The following is an 18,490-nucleotide window of genomic DNA, read 5'->3' as shown; positions in this document are numbered from 1 at the left end:
ACCATGTCTGTGCCTGATGGCTGGAGGAGCTGCTGCACCACTCGCTGCCAACACAACACAACACAACGGAGCGCCGTAGAACCTGACGCAATGGAATAGAAGGGGGAACACATCAGCAGAATGGATCGGAATGGGACGGAGTAGAGCGGAGCCTGAGGAGCAGCAGAGCGGTGGATCGGGGAACGGAATGTGCGAGGTCGGGAATGGGAACGTAACATACGGGGTGAATGGGGGTTAGGATGTCACAGGACAGATCGACGGAACGGAACGTCGATTGAAGTTGGATTGGGAATGAAACCGAATGGAACAGAAATGAATGGAATCTGAGGGAATGGAAGAAAGACAGCAAGAGAGAGGAAGAGAGAGACAGTGAAGGAAAGTGGATCATCGGAAAAAGGGACACCTGCTGCGGATCGGAGCGGTTGCTATTCAGAAGGTGAAGAGAGAAATGCCACACAAGAGAAACAGTGAATTGTTTATTCCATTGAGATAAAGACAAACTCTCTTAATCCCAGGCAGGGAATTCAGGGGATGAATCCTTTATGAAGTGCAGGCAACCTCCGGGACCGCGTCGCAGCTCACCGTCGGCCCCTCTCATCGCGTCCACCGCCGGCCCCCTTGCCCGGGCGATGCCATGCTGGCCCAGAGGAGCGGGCCGACGCCCGGCCCTAAGCCTGCGCCGGTAACGGACGACCCCGACCTCGCGGAGACCCGGGGAGGCACCGCGGCGGGCCGGCAGTCCCCGTCCCCGCCCACGTCCCCTGGAAGCAGCTGTCCCTGGGCACGGCTGGCCGGCGTGGACGGCTGTCTGGTGGAGCCCTACTGCCTGTGGTTCCAGCTGCTTGCCCGGGCCTACTGGGGGGACGTGGAGCTGGGCGTCAGCGGCCCCGTCAGGTGCATGTCCTGGGCACGTCTCCGCGATGCCTCCAGGAGGAACTGTGTGTGTTCTAAGGTAACGGTGGAGCTTTGAGAGGGGTGAAACTAGGTGTTCTAGGGAAAGGTTGGTTCTCTGACTAGAGGGACTGGGTGCTAGGGTAAGGTTGGTTCTATAGTGAACCTGTGTGTGTTCTTGGTAATGTTGGTTCTATAGGACACCTGTCTGTGTTCTAGGGTAAGGTTGGTCCTCTGACTGTAGGGACCTGTGTGTGTTCTAGGGTTAGATTGGTTCCTGACTGAAGGAACCTGTGTGTTCTAGGGTTAGATTGGTTCCTGACTGAAGGAACCTGTGTGTTCTAGGGTAAGGTTGGTTCTATAGTGAACCTGTGTCTGTTCTAGGGTAAGGTTGGTTCCTGACTGAAGGAACCTGTGTGTTCTATGGCGATGGATCCCAACCTTTGTATTGTCACAATCCTCACGAGAAATTCAAGACACAAAAACTCAAAGTTAAAGGGAAAGATTATGAAAATGTCCCATGCATAATTGCTATGATATGTGTTAAGCAGGATTCAACATTATAACATACACAGCAGACTGAAGTGAATTAACTATCACACAGATACAGGACATAAATAGCTCAGGGCAATTTAAGTTTTCTTCAGCTGTATTGTAGTAGTGATAGGCTGCGTGATAGGCTGTGCTTTGCGGTGATGTAGGTCTATTTAAGCTTGTGTCCAGGCCATAGTGTTTTCTGTATTGTTAAATTGATGTTAAATCAATTTAAACTTGCGTCCAGGCCATAGTGTTTTCTGTATTGTTAAATTTATGTTAAATCTTATATTTGACTATTCACAATAGCCAATGAATGGTCAAATTCGCTTACTGTCATTAAAACCATAAAAATCCAAAGTTTTAGCTTTAGGCAACATTGATTAATACAATATCACAGCGTTGGGGCGATTTGTGCAAAGCACAGTAGTGAACTTTAACCACACTCGTAAGATTTAAATTTTCAATGTATTCCAACTGCCAAAAGAGCCAGCACTTATATTTTCAGCACTCTCAGTCTCGTCCCCTCGCCGTCTAAAAAGAACACCCACAGCAATTCATATTTCACATTCAAATGTAATAAAAACGTACATAAATATAGGCTTTTCCATATCCGGTGCGGTGCCCTGTTGGAATAAAGTATCTCATTGACTGAACCTCTGTGCTGGGGCGTACAGTGAAGCCATACTTTCCTACGATGGAGGGAAGAAGTGTGTGTAATACCAGAGAGAAATAGCCTGTGGTCTGGTCTGAGAGAGAGGGGGAGAGGGAGAGGGAGAGGGAGATGGAGAAAGAGAGGGAGAGCGCAAGAAAGAGAGACGGAGAGGGAGAGAGAGGGAGTTAAAAAAGAGAGCCAGTCGAGCAAGGTTTAGAGAGAGAGACACACAGACACCCCACAGAGAAAGCTAGCCCAGGAGAAATGCAGCTCACATCCAAACAAACACCCACACATACATCCAAACAACCGCGCTCACACGTGCACGTGGGCCAGCCTGCAGGCAGCCTGTCAGGCCATATGGCCTTCCAGCAGCTAGCTAGCATAGCAGCCTAACCCCTCTGCAGCAACACACTGGAGTCTGTTTTAATGAAGGCCAGCAACGTGGGGTGGGCACATCTTGGCAGACCTGACACAGTATACTTATCTCTTCAACGGTGGGTTTGCTTTTCAGTCGTGGCTGAGGCTGTGCTCTCCCCTTGAGTCGGTGTTGGCGCAGTTGAAGCAGTAGTATAACAGCACCCTGAGTAGAGAATGGGATTGAAATGTCACGTACATGCAGGAAAAGATGTTGAACCGTCAACTCGTTTTGTCTTGTTTTTTTCTTTGCTGCAATCGCCTAGCACCTTTGCTACAAGCAAGGTGGAACATTTTGAAGTTCGTTTTGAAGATAAGCGCAAGTCGAGTCTATCGTCCTTTCAAACCCTCTCTCTTTTTACATTTGTACCCCGCTGGCACTCTAACCCATTGGCCTTCTTCAGTGGCGTCCATTTTTTTCTTTTTCCAGCAGGAAAAAACAACAGAAATAGTGGTGTTCTTACTGAGTTTACCACGGTGTCGGTGGGGCTCTGTTAAAGTGCAACAGGCCTGTCCACGTGCCAGCCCTGCTCTATAATTCAACACGTTTTATATATAGAGATAGAAAGCGTGTGTCTGTAAGAGGTTGTGTTCATACGCGCACGACCGCACGTGTGTGCGCGCGGACATCAGGGTAAGAGTGTACGACGGCCTAATGGCTCTGATCTGTAATTGCGTAACTTCTCATGCATTTTTTAAGCAACAAACAGCGCATGAAGATGGAGCTGAAGTTGGTCCGCTCCACTCGTTTCTGTATTACATCATCTCCTGTTTTCCTCCTTTCCTTCCTCTCCTCCCCTACTTTCCCCTCATCCTCTCTTTCCCTGTCGTTTTCCCCTCCACTCGTTTATTCTCTTCTACTCTTTCTTTACTCTGCTCATTCCTCTCCTCACCTCCGCTCCTTGTCACGTTTCTCCTCGCTCACTTTTCTCCATTTTCTGTTATTTTCTTCTCTTGACGTCCACCACTCCCAATCTGTCAGTTTCCTCCTCTCCCTCTCTCTCGTCCCCTCTCTCCCCCCTTCTCTATCCACTCTCTCTCTGTCTCCATGCCTTGCTCTCTCCCCTCCACACTCGTCCCCCCTACTCTCCTCTCTCCCTCTCTCTCTCTCTCTGTCTGCATTCATATGGTCTGAAGGGTATTTGTGGTGATGTCACCAGCTGTGGGACCACACCTAGCTACCCCCACCACCTCCCCCTTTTTCTCTCTCTCTCCCCCTGGGGTTTCCCCGATGTCGATTGTCCAGACAACCCGAGGAGGGGACAGTGGAAGAACAAGATGTTGTTTATTGTGATTGTGTGGTTTGTTTGTGTTTAGCAACGCCACTCCAAATATACATCTCTGTGGCAGGAGGTTGTGTGTGTCTGTGCGTGTGGGTGCGTGTGCCTCTGTGTGTGTGTGTGTGTGTGTGTGTGTGTGCGTGCGTGGTTGTTAAGTTAAATTTGGGGCGTAATTAAACCACCATGGATGCTTTTAAACAAGGGTTTGTTGGTATTGTATTTTGGAAAGAACGTGATGAGAGAGAGAGTGAGAGAGAGAGAGAGAGAGAGAGAGAGAGAGAGAGAGAGAGAGAGAGAGAGAGAGAGACATTGAAGGAGGGACAGAGAGAGAGAGAGAGAGACTGATGGGGAATGTCATGGGATGTTGCACTGGATAAAATTGCTTTACACTTTAGGGTAGGCTTTAATGATGGACAACAGAAGGACAACACTTACAATCATTTACACTCTTAACACAACACTCCTATGCAAGTGCTTTGTTTCAGTGCCTTTGTACTTGTTGAATGTTTATGTATATTTTCCCAGAGGTCTCTGAACATCGTCTTCAGGAAAAACAATAAGGGTTCCAAAGAGGGTGGGGCGGTGGGGTTCACGAGGTGACTCATTGTATTTTTCAGCTAGGTTGCCGTGGTTACGCTCCGAGACACAAAAGCAGTTTGAGTTCTCCGTCTACGTAAACACGTTTTAGGTAACAGATAGTTTAACATGACTAAGGCCGACCTACAGAGAACATGTGTGTGTGTGTGTGTGTGTGTGTGTGTGTGTGCAAGCATTCTCGTGTCTGTGTCTAAATGTGTGTGTGTGTGTGTGTGTGTGTGTGTGTGTGTGTGTGTGTGTGTGTGTGTGTGTGTGTGTGTGTTTTGCGGTTCGATCCCTAGGATGACGGAACGTGTGCTATGACCAAAAGTGTCTGTGACGAGGCGTTGTTTTCTTAGTTTTATTTTGCCCGCTATGACGAGGGACGTGGAGGAATGTCCGATACGTTCTGTCATCACACTGCCCATCAGAGTCCAGCCCCATTGCTTCTAATGGGGCTGTAAGCAGAACCACATGCATTCTTAAGCAACCACTAGGCTGGGATAATACAGTGATATAGCTGCATGCCGGTTATTACTCTCACATTCATATGACTGATGACAGGAATATTCCAGGGTTTTTTTTCCTCAACTTTCTTCCTCCCTTGCTTTTTTTTTTTTTCATCATCATCATCTTCATCATGATCATTATTGTTGTTATAACGAGGTAGTTCCTCTTACTGCCTGATCGGCTGACTTAGCAATCTGAGACCTAGCAGGCTCTAGCTGGGTCCGAAATACGATATAACACTGTGTGTGATCTGTGGATCAACTCCGTCATGTCTCGACTCTAGTAACAAACATTCAGTGTCCACACAGGGGATTCCTCCGTCGCGTCGCCAACCAATTAGATCGGAGGCCTCGCTGCCACGGCCACCGAAGGGTGACGTGAGGTGATACTGCGAGTGGCAGACGGAGGCTTACGGTTTGCCGCTGACTTCCGCCTGCGACCAACCACACAGGCCGATGGTGGTCAGAGACCTCCTTGCTGAGTGCAGTGTTTTCCTGGCCGTTCACAGTCCTTCATGGCGGTCCGCACAGTGCTTTTTCTCATGGTGTCTCCTGTGTAGCGCTGTTGTCATTAGAGACCAGGAAATACTCTGGCTTCTCTGAGGGATGTTAAAACTAACACCACAGACCTAAAAAAAATACCCCCGTCCCCGCATAGCCTCTCTCCGGCTTACCCAGAGGCAGACAGCGCAGGGTCCGGTTGATTACGTAGATAGGGAACGCATTAAGCTGTTGCAATGTCAACAATAAACAGTGTGACTGTCGGGCCATTAGTGCGTGCAGCAATCCCAATGCGTTCCCGCTGAAAGATCAACCTCAAATACCGCTGTGTGGGTGTGATGGCGCGTTGGCAGTGCACAGCTCATCGCTCTGGCAGGACCTTGTGTGTCCGTTCCTCTCGTTGTTGTTGTTTTTGTTACGTTCACGTCGGAGCCCTTTGAGATTGTAAAAGGGATTAAGTGCTGTACAAATAAAGTGGAGTTGACTTGGAAGGTGCAGGGGTAATAATGAGGGTGTGTTAGCTACGCATAATGAGCTGTTGTGCTTTGTTCCAACTTAGCCATTAGGTGTAAACCGAGGCAGCTTCGAGGCTTGATTTACAAAGCGTTGAAGAGAACGGGTTAAACTGCCACCTGAGGACTAGAGTAAAACCTGGGCTTCTCTATACGCCTGGTTTAGTACATCACATCTTGGTGTATATTTATATTGTATATATGTTCAACTGTTTCCAGGAGGTACAGATTAGGAAGCCTGATTCATGAAGGGCTGACTATTTCTAAATCCTAGTGATGATGTGTTATGGTATCTTCGCTTCGACTGAGGTACTCTGGATAACTGTCTTTATTGAATAAGAAATTCAATAATACAGTCCAAACAGAGGAAATCTTGATTTCCTTATTGACTCCTCTCTATTCGAGATCTATGTACCATCTCCGCTAAGCTAGGTAAGAAGAAGATTTCAGGCAGGGTGGCAATGTTGGTATTCAGAGCCACGCCTCCAGAGAGAATTGGAGCATAAAGCCAGTGCCTAAGACTGTTGGGTCGTGCCACCAAAGCCCTGTAGAATATCCTGAATGCCTGCTTTCCCCTGTGTGTGAAGAGAGTCTCCTTATTGAAGTCAGGGACGGGGCTTGTGACTGTAATTTAACGGTGGCGTGTAATGAGACTGAGAACAGCCCCTCTCTGTGGAGCTGCCTGCTCAGAGAGTGACTTCATTTATAGAGCATGTTTCTGGACAAAGTGTAAAGTGCTTAGCACGGCAGATTAAAGCACATGATGGAAACAACAATAAGGCATTGATGTCAGCGGCATTATTTATTTAAAATCATGAAACATAGACAATATTAAGTTATGTGTTGTATTTGATCCAACACATAACTAAATATAAGGAATGTCTGTTGACTGTCATATAAAAAACCATAAACAATAGTCATTTTGTCTGACGTGTTTTTTGAAAATCATTCGCTCGATTCCGACTTCGAAAAATGTTTCTTTGCAGACGAATCTCTCTGTGTTTAAATGAGTAATTATTATGAAAAATAATCAAACTCCTGATCTATCGTCCCCTTTGCTCCCCCCCAGGCCAAGCGGAAAGACGGGCGGGACCAGAGCGAGACGTCCACGGCGCCCTCTCCTGGCGGGGAGGAGGAGGAGCCCTTCTCCTGGCCGGGGCCCAAGACCCTGCGCCTGCGCCGCACCTCGCAGGGCTTCGGCTTCACGCTGCGACACTTCATCGTCTACCCGCCCGAGTCGGCCGTCCACTGCTCCCGCAAGGTCAGCCCTGGTCCCGTGTCATTAGACAGGATAGTCCGAGGGTTTGAGTGTCTTCAGCGGGAAAGTTCTGGGTTCAATCCCCCCCCCCCCCCCCCCAGCATCAGCATCGTTGAGCGAGGATGGTTCCAGTGGTTGGGGTTCTTGGACGCGAAGCTGATTTATGGTTTGATGGGTTTGATCCCCCCACATGTCTGCTCCCTAACTTAATCACATGTCTATGATCTTATATCATGCATCTGTCTTTTAAATGACCGCATAATACGTAGTGATGACTTGTGCCTTCATCGGTGTGAAGTGCTTTTGGTAAAAGCATAGTAGTAAGTCCACTAAATAGTCAAAACAAGTTCTCGTTTTACAAGCGGGACAAAAGGGGAGTTGTGTTGTGTGTGAGTAACCGTGATAAGAATAAGTTGCGTCAGTCAGTGTTATCTTTCCCTGGTCTTGAAAGCTGCATTCTCGTAAGTCCGCCCTCGCTCGGATAAAAAAAACAACAATGAGTGTCTTTTACTGGCAAGGTCATCGTACCCACATCTCTAATACTGGGTTGTCAAATGTGATGCAGGCCTTTGGAAAAGTCAACAGTTAAAGCTGAAGCCATTGTCATATTTGGTTTTAGTCCATGTGAAAACCTTGAGGGCCACTGTTAGTCTACTGTTGGTCACCGCTGTCCTGATGTTGAATCGTTATGTCAATATGGACACATAGTGTTATTTAATAACTCCACCCTATCAAGATGCGTCTTGGTAGGGTGGACTTTACTGGAATAGTCCAGTACAGAAGTTAAGGAGTTTGACTCCCAGCCAAAGAAATTCTTGACTCCAACCCCAGGGTCTGCAGTCCCTTGAGCAAGATGCCCTGAACCCCTACCTGCTCATTAATGGAATGGATCTAAAACCGACTGTGAATTGCTTTGTAGTCTACTTTTTAAGTCTAAATGCTAAACTACTATCATGCCCTTGGCTCCCTGCCACTCATCCATCAGATAACATCAGTGTCAAGTCTGAGACCTAATATCACGCAACTGCCAGGCATCTCGGTGGAAGAGAACGTCCTCACATCAACCCTCTGAAACCACGGCTGTGCTGGTTGTGTTCCTGCTAAAGTAGATGTTATTTGGGTGAATGGTAATTCAGGGCAGTTGGTGTTGACTCTGCTCTGAAGAGTATTTTGAAGAGCTCTCCGGGGTACAGAGAGCCGGGTTACTCCTGCAGCGGCTGGCTGCACATCTGACGGCCTCGTGAGGAACTGTGTCACCACGGTTGAGATGGCCCTGACATGTCCAGCCAAGAGAGACCGGCCCGGGCCAGGAGTCCCGTCTTGTGTTTCGTCCCCCGTGGACCTAATGGACTTCACCCAAATCTGGGGCCTCCCGCATCTTTCTGGTCCTGATGCCGCTTTCGTTGGTTCTTTGAGGTGTTGCATTGATTTTATTGAAGCAGTTTTTATTACAAAGGTGATTTAAGATGATCTTTGTTCAATGGGTTAGTGTGGGGTAGGATGTACGAGTTAGGATTAGGGTAGGTTGTTTGAAAGAGAAACTACCCAACACTGAGGCGAGAATTGCACTTGCTGCTCCAATATTATGGTTACTACTAGGTTAGGTAAAGGATAAGTTAGGGTAAGGTTAGGTTTAAGACTATACAACTATTTAAATATCATTGCATACAGTTACATTGTGTAACACTACACTTGATGATTCGGGTTAGTTAATTAGGTTAATTAGGCCTTTTTACACTGCCAAGCCGGTTCGGTCGCGGCTTGGCACGCCCAGCAATTTCACCGTCTCACCGTCTCATCTCAAGTTGCCTGTGTAAAACCGAGGGGGTAAAATCCACCGTTCGTCACGGCACTGGCTTTCTTGGTTCACTGGAGAAGGCGGGGCTACGCATGGAGTCTAGACCTCTTTAGAATAATTTGCATACTCCCGAATGTTTTTAGATTTTTATGAATGAAGACACCCCCATGCAAGAATGAGTTCACGTCTGAGTGTAGGCTACAAACAAGATTAACATTTTAGAAGTGCAAAAACGCCAGCATATTATTTATTTTGCTGACCACTTGTTTTTTATCCGGACAAAAGCCTCATAAGGACAGTTCCTCTGCGTCTTTCTCGTAGATCGCACCATCTTTCAACGTCTTTGTTTAATGCATTATGCGACTGCATCACCTCTTCTCCCGTGATGGTCAGCACCTTGCGGATTTCACCGTCTCTCTAGTTAGAACTACTCATGTCGATATCGCTGCGTTGTCTCCGTTGTAGAGACAGAGCAGCAACACCTCTACCCAAGCGCACCCCCCCCCTCCTCCGGAACCGCAGAGCGTCTAATCGCATTTACATGAAAATAAACCGCCAATGTGTGTAGGGTCCGGAAGGGTAGATTGGGGTGCTAGCTCAAGCAGGCAATTTGCCTCGGCAGTGTAAACGCACGGACTGTGCTGTGAAAAAGGCGTGCATAAGACGGCATATTTGGCAAAAAAAAAACTGTGTAAAAACATCTATAAACAACAATGACAAGGAGGATTGACCACCAATCAGATCAAACCTGAAATTGTCAACACCCTCATCAATTACATTTTATTGAGGTCATCTGATGAATGCTCATCCACAGATCTAACTGTTATGTAACCTTAATTAAGACATGAGGCAGCTGCTTTAAACCACAGCTTTGGGCCTTAACCACAGTTTTAGTTTCACGGTAATTACTTCTCTCCTTGGAGTGGATTCAGCCAATGGGGGTGGAGAGGGTCACGGCGTCTTAGCGTGAGTCTGAGGGATGCTGGCAGTCTTACAGGACACATGTTTGTCACCGAGGGGCTGACGGTTTAATCAGCCATGTGGCTTTAAGACACACCAGTCTCAGAGAGGAGGATGAGGATTTAAGCTGAATAAATGAGGAAGGGGGAAAACCATAGTTTCTTCAGTTAATTCAGGAGCATTGCAACAACGTGCTTAACGTCCCAGACACGTGTCATCGTGGCTGTGTGTGTTTAACGTCACATGTGCTGCAGTTAGCTTTTTATAATAGTAATACAGGCTTCCTCTCCTGGTTCAAGGCCTTCGTCAGCTCGCTCGATCTGCTCGTGTGCAGACCTGCTCATGCTGTTCGCTGGCTCACTTGATCAATGAACCACTTTCGTTCTTGAGCCATCTCTCACTCTAGGGCTCTCATAAACATACTATACCCATCTACTGGACTCACTCAATCACTCAAAGTTTGAGCCCTTAATTCCTCACTCACTCACTTGAACACTTAATCACTTACACACATACTTACTAAGTCCCTCACTCTAATACTACACCACTCACCCACCCGCTCACTCAAACACTGAATCACTCATTGCCTCTTACTTGAACACTAAATCATTTACCCTAACCCTAACTGTAACCCATTCCAGCTGTTTATTGATCAAACCCATTTAAACATGTTCAAACCTGTAAAGCCTTTTAAAACAAGTTAAAACCTATTCAAACCTGTTCAAAACTTCAACACCATTGATTTTTAACCAAACTAGCAAAACTGATCTTTCTCTGATTCTGTCTTTTATCTTCTAGGATGACGACAACTGCAGTCGAGGTGAGTCCAAAAACTATTACTCCATTTACACATTGACATTGAGTGTCTCTGACTGCTGAGTCCTGATCCTGAGACCTAGCAGACCCAGCTAGAGCCTGCTAGAGGCTGGAAGACGAGAGGCTCAAAAACCAGGGACTGAGGTCCTCCCCAAACCATTGACCCCATGTGGTCGTTGTTGTCTGATCTGAGACACAGATACAATTATGTACCGGAAGAGAGCACCATTACGGTAATGCATAGGCCCTAGAACTCTGTCCACGTGGCGCCTGTAATGAGCCCTGATGCCCGGCCCTGGGTCTCTCTTGGTCTCAGCTCACCTCTGGGGTCCTTAATGGGACATCTGCTGTGGACCTCAGGCCTGCAGCACCACACCAGCCCCGCAGACAGAGGGCCAGACAGGCAGCTGGGCAGACAGACAAGAAGATACACAGCCAGCCAGGCGGGCAGACAAGCATGTAGACCGACAGGCAGGAAGACAGGGAGGCAGGCAGGCAGACAGACATTGGAGGCAGGCAGACAGAGACAGCTTGCATAAAGACAGACGTGTGCTGATGAAAACAAATATACAGCCAGTGTGAAGGGAGGGTCCGGCATATTTAAGGATTTCTCTGGGTATCTGGTCTTCGTATTGGGGACATTCTTTTGGTGTAACACCCGGTTAGAGCCGGGAATGTGATCCCCACTTCCAGGAGGCTACCCGGTATCTGTGCTGTAGCCCCCCTCCCTCCCACCCTCCCGGACCGCCGCCACGGGAACATTCCCTGGCCCGGTCTGCGGCCCATGGGGCTCCCTGAGCTTGAAGCGCCAAGGAAAACAATCCTCTGTTATCAGGAGAGGGTCCCACCTGGGACCCCCGTAGGTTCAGACCTGAGAGGTGTTGGATAGGGAGAGAAGTTGTGGTGCATGAAGAGGACTTTTTACATCTATTGTGTGGTGTGCAAAGGACAGTGGAGAGAGCTGTTGTGCTGTTACAGGACATTGTGAGAAAGAGTTCAAGTCATTAATGGACAGGAAATGAGTTGAGTTTCAGGCATCCTCAACTGTGAGAAATGAATCAAGAGTGTAACCGTGTAAATAAAATAAAATACACCGGATACAGATACGAGCTAGAATAACAGAGGTAATCACATATGAATAGGAGGTACTAACATGAGAATAGCGCCGAGAAAACTGGGAAGAGTGTGTGTTGAATGGGCTCCAGGAATGCCTCTTAACAGGAAAGAGACATTTATTCTTGAGAAGTTCAGCATCTCTCTCCGTCCACAATGTCAGATTCCTCAGTCCACCCCATAGACCGCATAACAAATGTCTACCCCGTATGTATACACGCACGCATGCACGCATGCACGCACTCATGCACGCACTCATGCACGCACTCATGCATGCATGCAGACTGACGCAGATATTAACTCCTTTATACAAGCAGACACACATTCAAGTTTGGTGTGTGTGTATGTGTGTGTGTGGGTGTGTGTGTGTTTTATTGTGTGTGTTATTGTGTGTGTTATTCCATGTCGCTGTGCGAGTGGGGGTCTCCTCTCCTGTCCTGTGTGAAGTATCTGTACATCCACTACAATATTCACCGCTCAACAGATGATAACTAATGACCTTAAACAGGAAATACCCCTGCCCCCTCCCACCTCCTCCTCCCCCTCCCTCCTCCTTTCTCCCATAATACCCCTGTGCTTTCCAACCAGCTGAAGGCAAATGTTTTACATCACCGGCGATCTTTAGGCATCTGATAGCGTTATCATTATCATTAGTATTTCTTGAGGAGGATTATTTTTTTTTTCTTTTGCCTATATGCTTTTTGTTGAAGCATTTTGAAGTAGTGTTATCGTTTATTGTCTTTGAATGGTACTGTATCTTCCCGACATTAATATCCATGACATTGTACAATATATCATGCAATGTAATGACCCCCTGTTAGACTGTTTATAATGGTGTTTTGATTGAATTCATCTGTAAATCGTGATATTAATGATGTGTCAAAGTCCCCATGATTATCAAAACAATCAAATGTTTCCATACCCCCAAGCTTTATTTGGAAGTCACCAACCGTCTTTCTTTTGAAACTCCCAGTTTCTGTCCAACACATCATAGCCTTAGAGGTAATTATAATTAGAGGGAGTGCAATTCAATATACGGCCTGTCGAGAGGCCGATGGCTCTCCGGGGACCGGCGGCTCTGTTCTCTGTCAGCTTCTATTTTCATTTAAACAGTGAGACTGTCCCTCTCCAACACTGTGGAATAGAAGTATCAGTAATATGCTCATAGGCTCCCACTACTTACCTCTGTTGTTTAATTGGGCAGACAAAATGATTCATTTATCATCAACATCGACCGCATTAACGTTATTATCAAATGTACTGAAAAAAAGGGTTGTAGTAAGGTTAGTAACAAGTCATTATGGTCCATAATGTCAGTAAATCTTGTAAATACATGAATTGTAACTACAGTCCCGTGTGAATACCCACATAGAGCGTACGGTAACCAGGAGCACATCGGGTCGGCACAATGGACTTAGATCCCCCTCGCACTCTCTTCTTATCTGGGTTAGTCTTGGTCTGAACTGGTCTTGACTTATCATGGTTGAGCTGGTTGAATCTTTCTTAACGTATGGCATGTTTGAAGGCAGTGTGCAAGAGCTACAGGGTTCCAGTGTGTTTGCTTGGCTCTGAGTGAGTGATGAGCGAGAGAGTAAACGAAAGAGAGGAATAGAGAGAGAGGGAGAGAGAGAGAGTGAGTGAAGGAATAAGAGAATTAGAAACACAGAGGGATAGAGTGACAGAGCTAGAGAGAGAGATAGAGTGAGGGAGAGGGAGGAGGGACAGAGGGGCTATATACCCAACCACATGTTGACTAGCTGGGTGTTGCCGCTGGCAACCCTTCAAACCTCTTGAAAACACACACACACACACACACACACAGACACAGACACTTAAGCACACACATACGGCAGTACTCCGCTAACATACACATTCATGCGTTGGCTAGATTGAAGTTGTGCTTTGACGTCCACATGAAGATTGAGTGTTTAGATACAGACATCCCAACCTAACAGAGATGGCAACCGCGTGTGCCAAGAATGTGTCTCTTTTTGAGTGTGTGAGTCTATTTGTGTGTGTGTTTTGGATTTGTGTTTTGGATCACGGTCATTTGTGGGGAAAAAAGTTTAAATGAAACAGCTTGGTTTGAACTGGCTAAACTGTGGTACATTAAGATTCAGAAAAGACGAAAGAAAATACACAAATTTCCCATCTGTTCAAATATTTATTTTTTCACCCCGAGCGAAAGTTCTCACTGGAAATATTGCCTTTAGATGTGTTTTTTTCCCCTGTTTGGTGGGCGTCCATAAAGATTGCGGAGTGGGCCGATGCAAAAGCCAACTGAATTCCCCTCAATTCTCCAGTGAGCTCTCAAACACCCCACCTTCTATTACCAAGCACTCGCCAACTCTCCCTCCTCTCTCTCCCCTTCTGTCTCTCTCTGTCCAACTCGCTCTCTCTCTCTCCTCTGTCTCTCCTTCTGTCTCTCTTCATCTGTCCCTGCTCTCCCTCTCTCTCTGTCTCTCTCTTTGTCTCTCTCCTTCTATCTCAAACTCGTTCTCTACTTTTCTCTCTCTCTCTCCCTCTCTCTCTCTTTCTCTCTCTCTCTCTCTCTCTCTCTCTTTCCCTTTCTCCCTGCTCTATTTATCTCTGTCTCTCTAACCCTTTTTCTTTATTTCTCTTTAAATTTATCTCAATCTATCCAACTCTTTCTCTATTTTGCTCTCTCCAACTCTATCTCCATCCCTTTGTCAGTCCAACTATCTCTATTTCTCACACAAACCATGCCTCTCTCTCTCTCTCTCTCTCTCTCTCTCTCTCGCTCTCTCTCTCTGTAGTGGTCGGTGAATGCAGATTTAGCGGCAAGGCAATGTCAGAATAGCAACTGCCAACATGATGTCATCATTTCCCAACTGAGGGACATATGATGTCACGTTGCATTCCGAAAGTAAAAGTTATTCATACAGCAGATTATGAAAAACAGACATATTTTCTTTAATATGACTAAATTCAGTCGTACTTTATTTCAGACATTGAACCGTGAACTCATTTGACCCCTTGCTATTGCCTCATGAAAACAAAATACTAAAACAATATCTCAATGTCCTCTCAGCTGTGATATTGCATGTCGTCGTTCTTGGGTGGATCTCCCAATCTCGGAATGTCAGAATTCTTTGGGAGGGAAGGAGGGACGAAATCCTCCACCTTCCTGTATTTAGTGGAAAATACATAGTGTGTGTGTGTGTGTGTGTGTGTGTGTGTAACTGAAAGAAAAATAAAGTGAATAACAATGAATAGATGAGCTAGGGTCGGGAGGTTGCTGAGGAGTGCTGGTGGGTCTCTCACAGGTCAAGGAGACCTATCACTTTGGACCTTCTCCTCCTGCACCGGAACATAGTCACCTCTTTACTTTACACTCATACACACACTTGTACACCTACGTTCAGCTTGTGATTTCCGGTGTGGATCTGTATTGACTTGGGTCTTCTTCAGTAAGTTTCTGTGTTAACTTGGGTATCAGTATGTATCTTTGTTAACTTGGGTATTCAGTATCTGTGTTAACTTGGGTCTTCAGTATGTTTGTGTGTTAACTTGGGTCTTCGGTTTGTTTCTGTGTTAACTTGGGTCTTCGGTTTGTTTCTGCGTTAACTTGGGTCTTCAGTTTGTTTCTGTGTTAACTTGGGTCTTCAGTTTGTTTCTGTGTTAACTTGGGTCTTCAGTATGTTTGTGTGTTAACTTGGGTCTTCAGTTTGTTTCTGTGTTAACTTGGGTCTTCAGTTTGTTTCTGTGTTAACTTGGGTCTTCGGTTTGTTTCTGTGTTAACTTGGGTCTTCAGTTTGTTTCTGTGTTAACTTGGGTCTTCGGTTTGTTTCTGTGTTAACTTGGGTCTTCAGTATGATTCTTTGTGAACTTGGGTCTCTGCCTTTGAACGGTTGTTGGACAACCTGCTCTTTTAATTCTGCTGGTTGAGTTTCTGCACCCGAGGTTGTCTCTATTTGTGAACTCTACCATCTTCCCACGCCATGAAAGGCCAACACACACACTTACACACACATTTCGACTAGGTGAACGATCTGTCCAGAATCAGCTCAGAGAGGGAGGGAGAGGAGAAGGAGAGAAAGAGAGAGAGAGTAAGATTTAGAGGTACAGTGAGAGAGAGAGAGAGAAGCAGGGGGCGTTTTGGCTGAGCCCAGCACTCTGTACAATAACATTATCCTATGCCAAATAACAGGGAAGTATGTGTGTGTGTGTGTGTGTGTGTGTGTGTGTGTGTGTGTGTGTGTGTGTGTGTGTGTGTGTGTGTGTGTGTGTGTGTGTGTGTGTGTGTGTGTGAGACTGTGTGTTGATCTGTCAGCCAAAGGCTCCATAATCGCCACGGTATCAGACAGACTAACAGACAGAAGAATGATGGACAGAGAGACAGACAAGATATAGGTCATATAGGTTTCTTTCGGGTCAGGTTTACATTGCGCACATGAGAAATGAATGAACATTATATTGTTTATTGCAGGCGTAATCATGACGTCAAACAGGTGGAACACCTTAATTCATGATGTCACTCAGTAAAATCGTGTAATTGCTGGTCTAAGATGCAGCCCTTAATGCCGCGGGGGGAAAGGAATAGGATAAGACATTTGGTTTAAGTTAAACTACGCCTAAATCATGTCTACACGCAAGCATTAGCAACCCCTCCCACCTGGTCCCTACGGCACTGGAAGAACAAACACTCCCAATCCCACGCTGTGTACCAACACTGCTCTCTTTAGCTCAGCATCTATTAGCAACACACTGCCAACCAGTTATATTTATTATCATAACACTAAAGGGACATTTCATAAGAACATGTGATTACAGAAAAAACAATTTATGCATTTTGTTTTTGGTTGAAGTAGGTTGAAAGAGAGAGGGACCGCCAGTCGGGAATCTAACAAAACGCTGGTTTCCCCAAACGGCCTGGTACCCACGGCTGACCGCAGTCCGCCCATGGTGGCCATACGGACGCCTTGGCGCGTTGTGCTTTTATTAACGTTTTAATCTTTGCGTGGGGATGGGGGGGGGGGGGGGGGGACACTGAAATGCCTGAAGCTTTAGATTTCCAGATTTTAATCCTGCTGATCCAGCTGTGGGAGCTTGGAAACTTCCAGAGCCCACTTTGTGCTGCAGAGTTGGAATGCTGTAGGCTTCTATATTGGCTCTGGGTTTGGATGGACAGAGGAAGAGAGTGGGCGGGGGGAGAAAGGGTTTGGAGTGAGCGAGAGAGAAAGACACATTTTAACATTAGTCATCACCTTTTCAAAGTTACAATAATTCTCTGATTTAAAATATATTATTTATGGTAATTTTCTTTTAACATATAGGAATTCTAAGGTGTACGTCAAGACATTCACAGGTGCGGTAGTAGTAGCAGTAAAGGTGCTTGATCGAAAGCATGATGACACGCCATGACAACCACCCTTATTACCATGGAGACACGCCATGACGACACGCCATGACAACCACCATGGCAACACGCTGTGACAATCAGCCATTTTACACGCGCAAACACACACACACACACACACACACACACACACACACACACACACACACACACACACAGTACAGTGTATTGCAGGGCTGTTCTTTTTGGTTTATCAGAATGGGCCTAGTGTGAACAGCATGAAGGTGGAGCGTCCTTGAAGATGCTATTCTTTATAAGAAAATAACACCGGGCCTCACACTATTCATTGTGTTGTACTGACCTCTAATGGCCAAAGTGAGAACAACACCCGTTATTCTAGTAGTCAAATCCACGGTTACTGTGCAGTTAGTTAGGAAGCAAGGGTTTGATGTGAAGATGTGTACCTCTTAGCTACATGCTATCAGAGCTACATACTAAGATCAACACATGAACTGTCAACGCTTTCAGCTACAAGAGGAAAATGAATGCAAAAATAAATAATGAAAACTCTAAGGGTTGTGGCGTACTGCTCCCACACTGTCGCTGCTCTCCTCTCCCTCTCTCCTATCCTCTCCCTGTCTTCTCTCCCCCTCTCCTCTCCCTCCTCCAACCTCCTGCTCCCAACCTTTTTTTTTCTTTCCTTCTAACGGAGGCAACCGTTTGTTTTTGATTCTCCAACCGCCTCTCTGCCTCTCTCCAACTGAACAATCATGTGCCTCTCTCTCTGGTCTCCAAGGGAGTAAGCCGAATCGTCTGGAGCCTATGGACACCATCTTCGTCAAGCAGGTGAAGGAGGGAGGCCCCGCCAACGGAGCTGGACTCTGTACCGGTCAGTACAAACACACAAGCACGCACACACAGATGCACAGATGCATGCACATGCACGTACACACACACTCACAGACACAGGCACAGATGCACACAGATGCGCAGATGCATGCACACACATGCACAGATGCGCGTACATGCAGGCACACACTCATACACACACACACACACACACACAAACACATGCACAGATGCCCACACACACACACACATACACACACACACACACACACACACATGCACAGATGCCCACACACACACACACACACACAAGCACGGATGCTCACACAGACACACACACACACACATACATGCACAGATGCCCACACCCACACACACACACACACACACACACACACACACACACACACACACTCATAATGTGTCAGTCACACAGATCTCAGCGAGTGATAAACATCTCATATTTGACCACAAAGTTGAGTTTGTGCTGCGAGATCTCCA

At 46.5% G+C, this 18,490-nt stretch overlaps 1 protein-coding gene across 1 annotated transcript in view; it reads left to right on the top strand.

Moving 5' to 3' along the window:
- Positions 1-256: 256 nt before the first annotated feature.
- arhgap21a (Rho GTPase activating protein 21a) overlaps positions 257-18,490 on the top strand; it is a 48,789-nt gene continuing 30,555 nt past the window's right edge. The window contains 4 exon segments of the mRNA XM_084475358.1: positions 257-952; positions 6,945-7,136; positions 10,690-10,711; positions 17,937-18,029. Of these exon segments, the coding sequence (XP_084331484.1) occupies positions 635-952; positions 6,945-7,136; positions 10,690-10,711; positions 17,937-18,029 (625 nt within the window). The 5' untranslated portion in view covers positions 257-634.

The sequence above is a fragment of the Micromesistius poutassou genome (assembly GCF_964030765.1).
Source record: "Micromesistius poutassou genome assembly, chromosome: 11".
NCBI lineage: Eukaryota > Metazoa > Chordata > Actinopteri > Gadiformes > Gadidae > Micromesistius > Micromesistius poutassou.
Note: the sequence above shows the minus strand (reverse complement) of the source record. Positions and strands in the feature narration are given on the sequence as shown.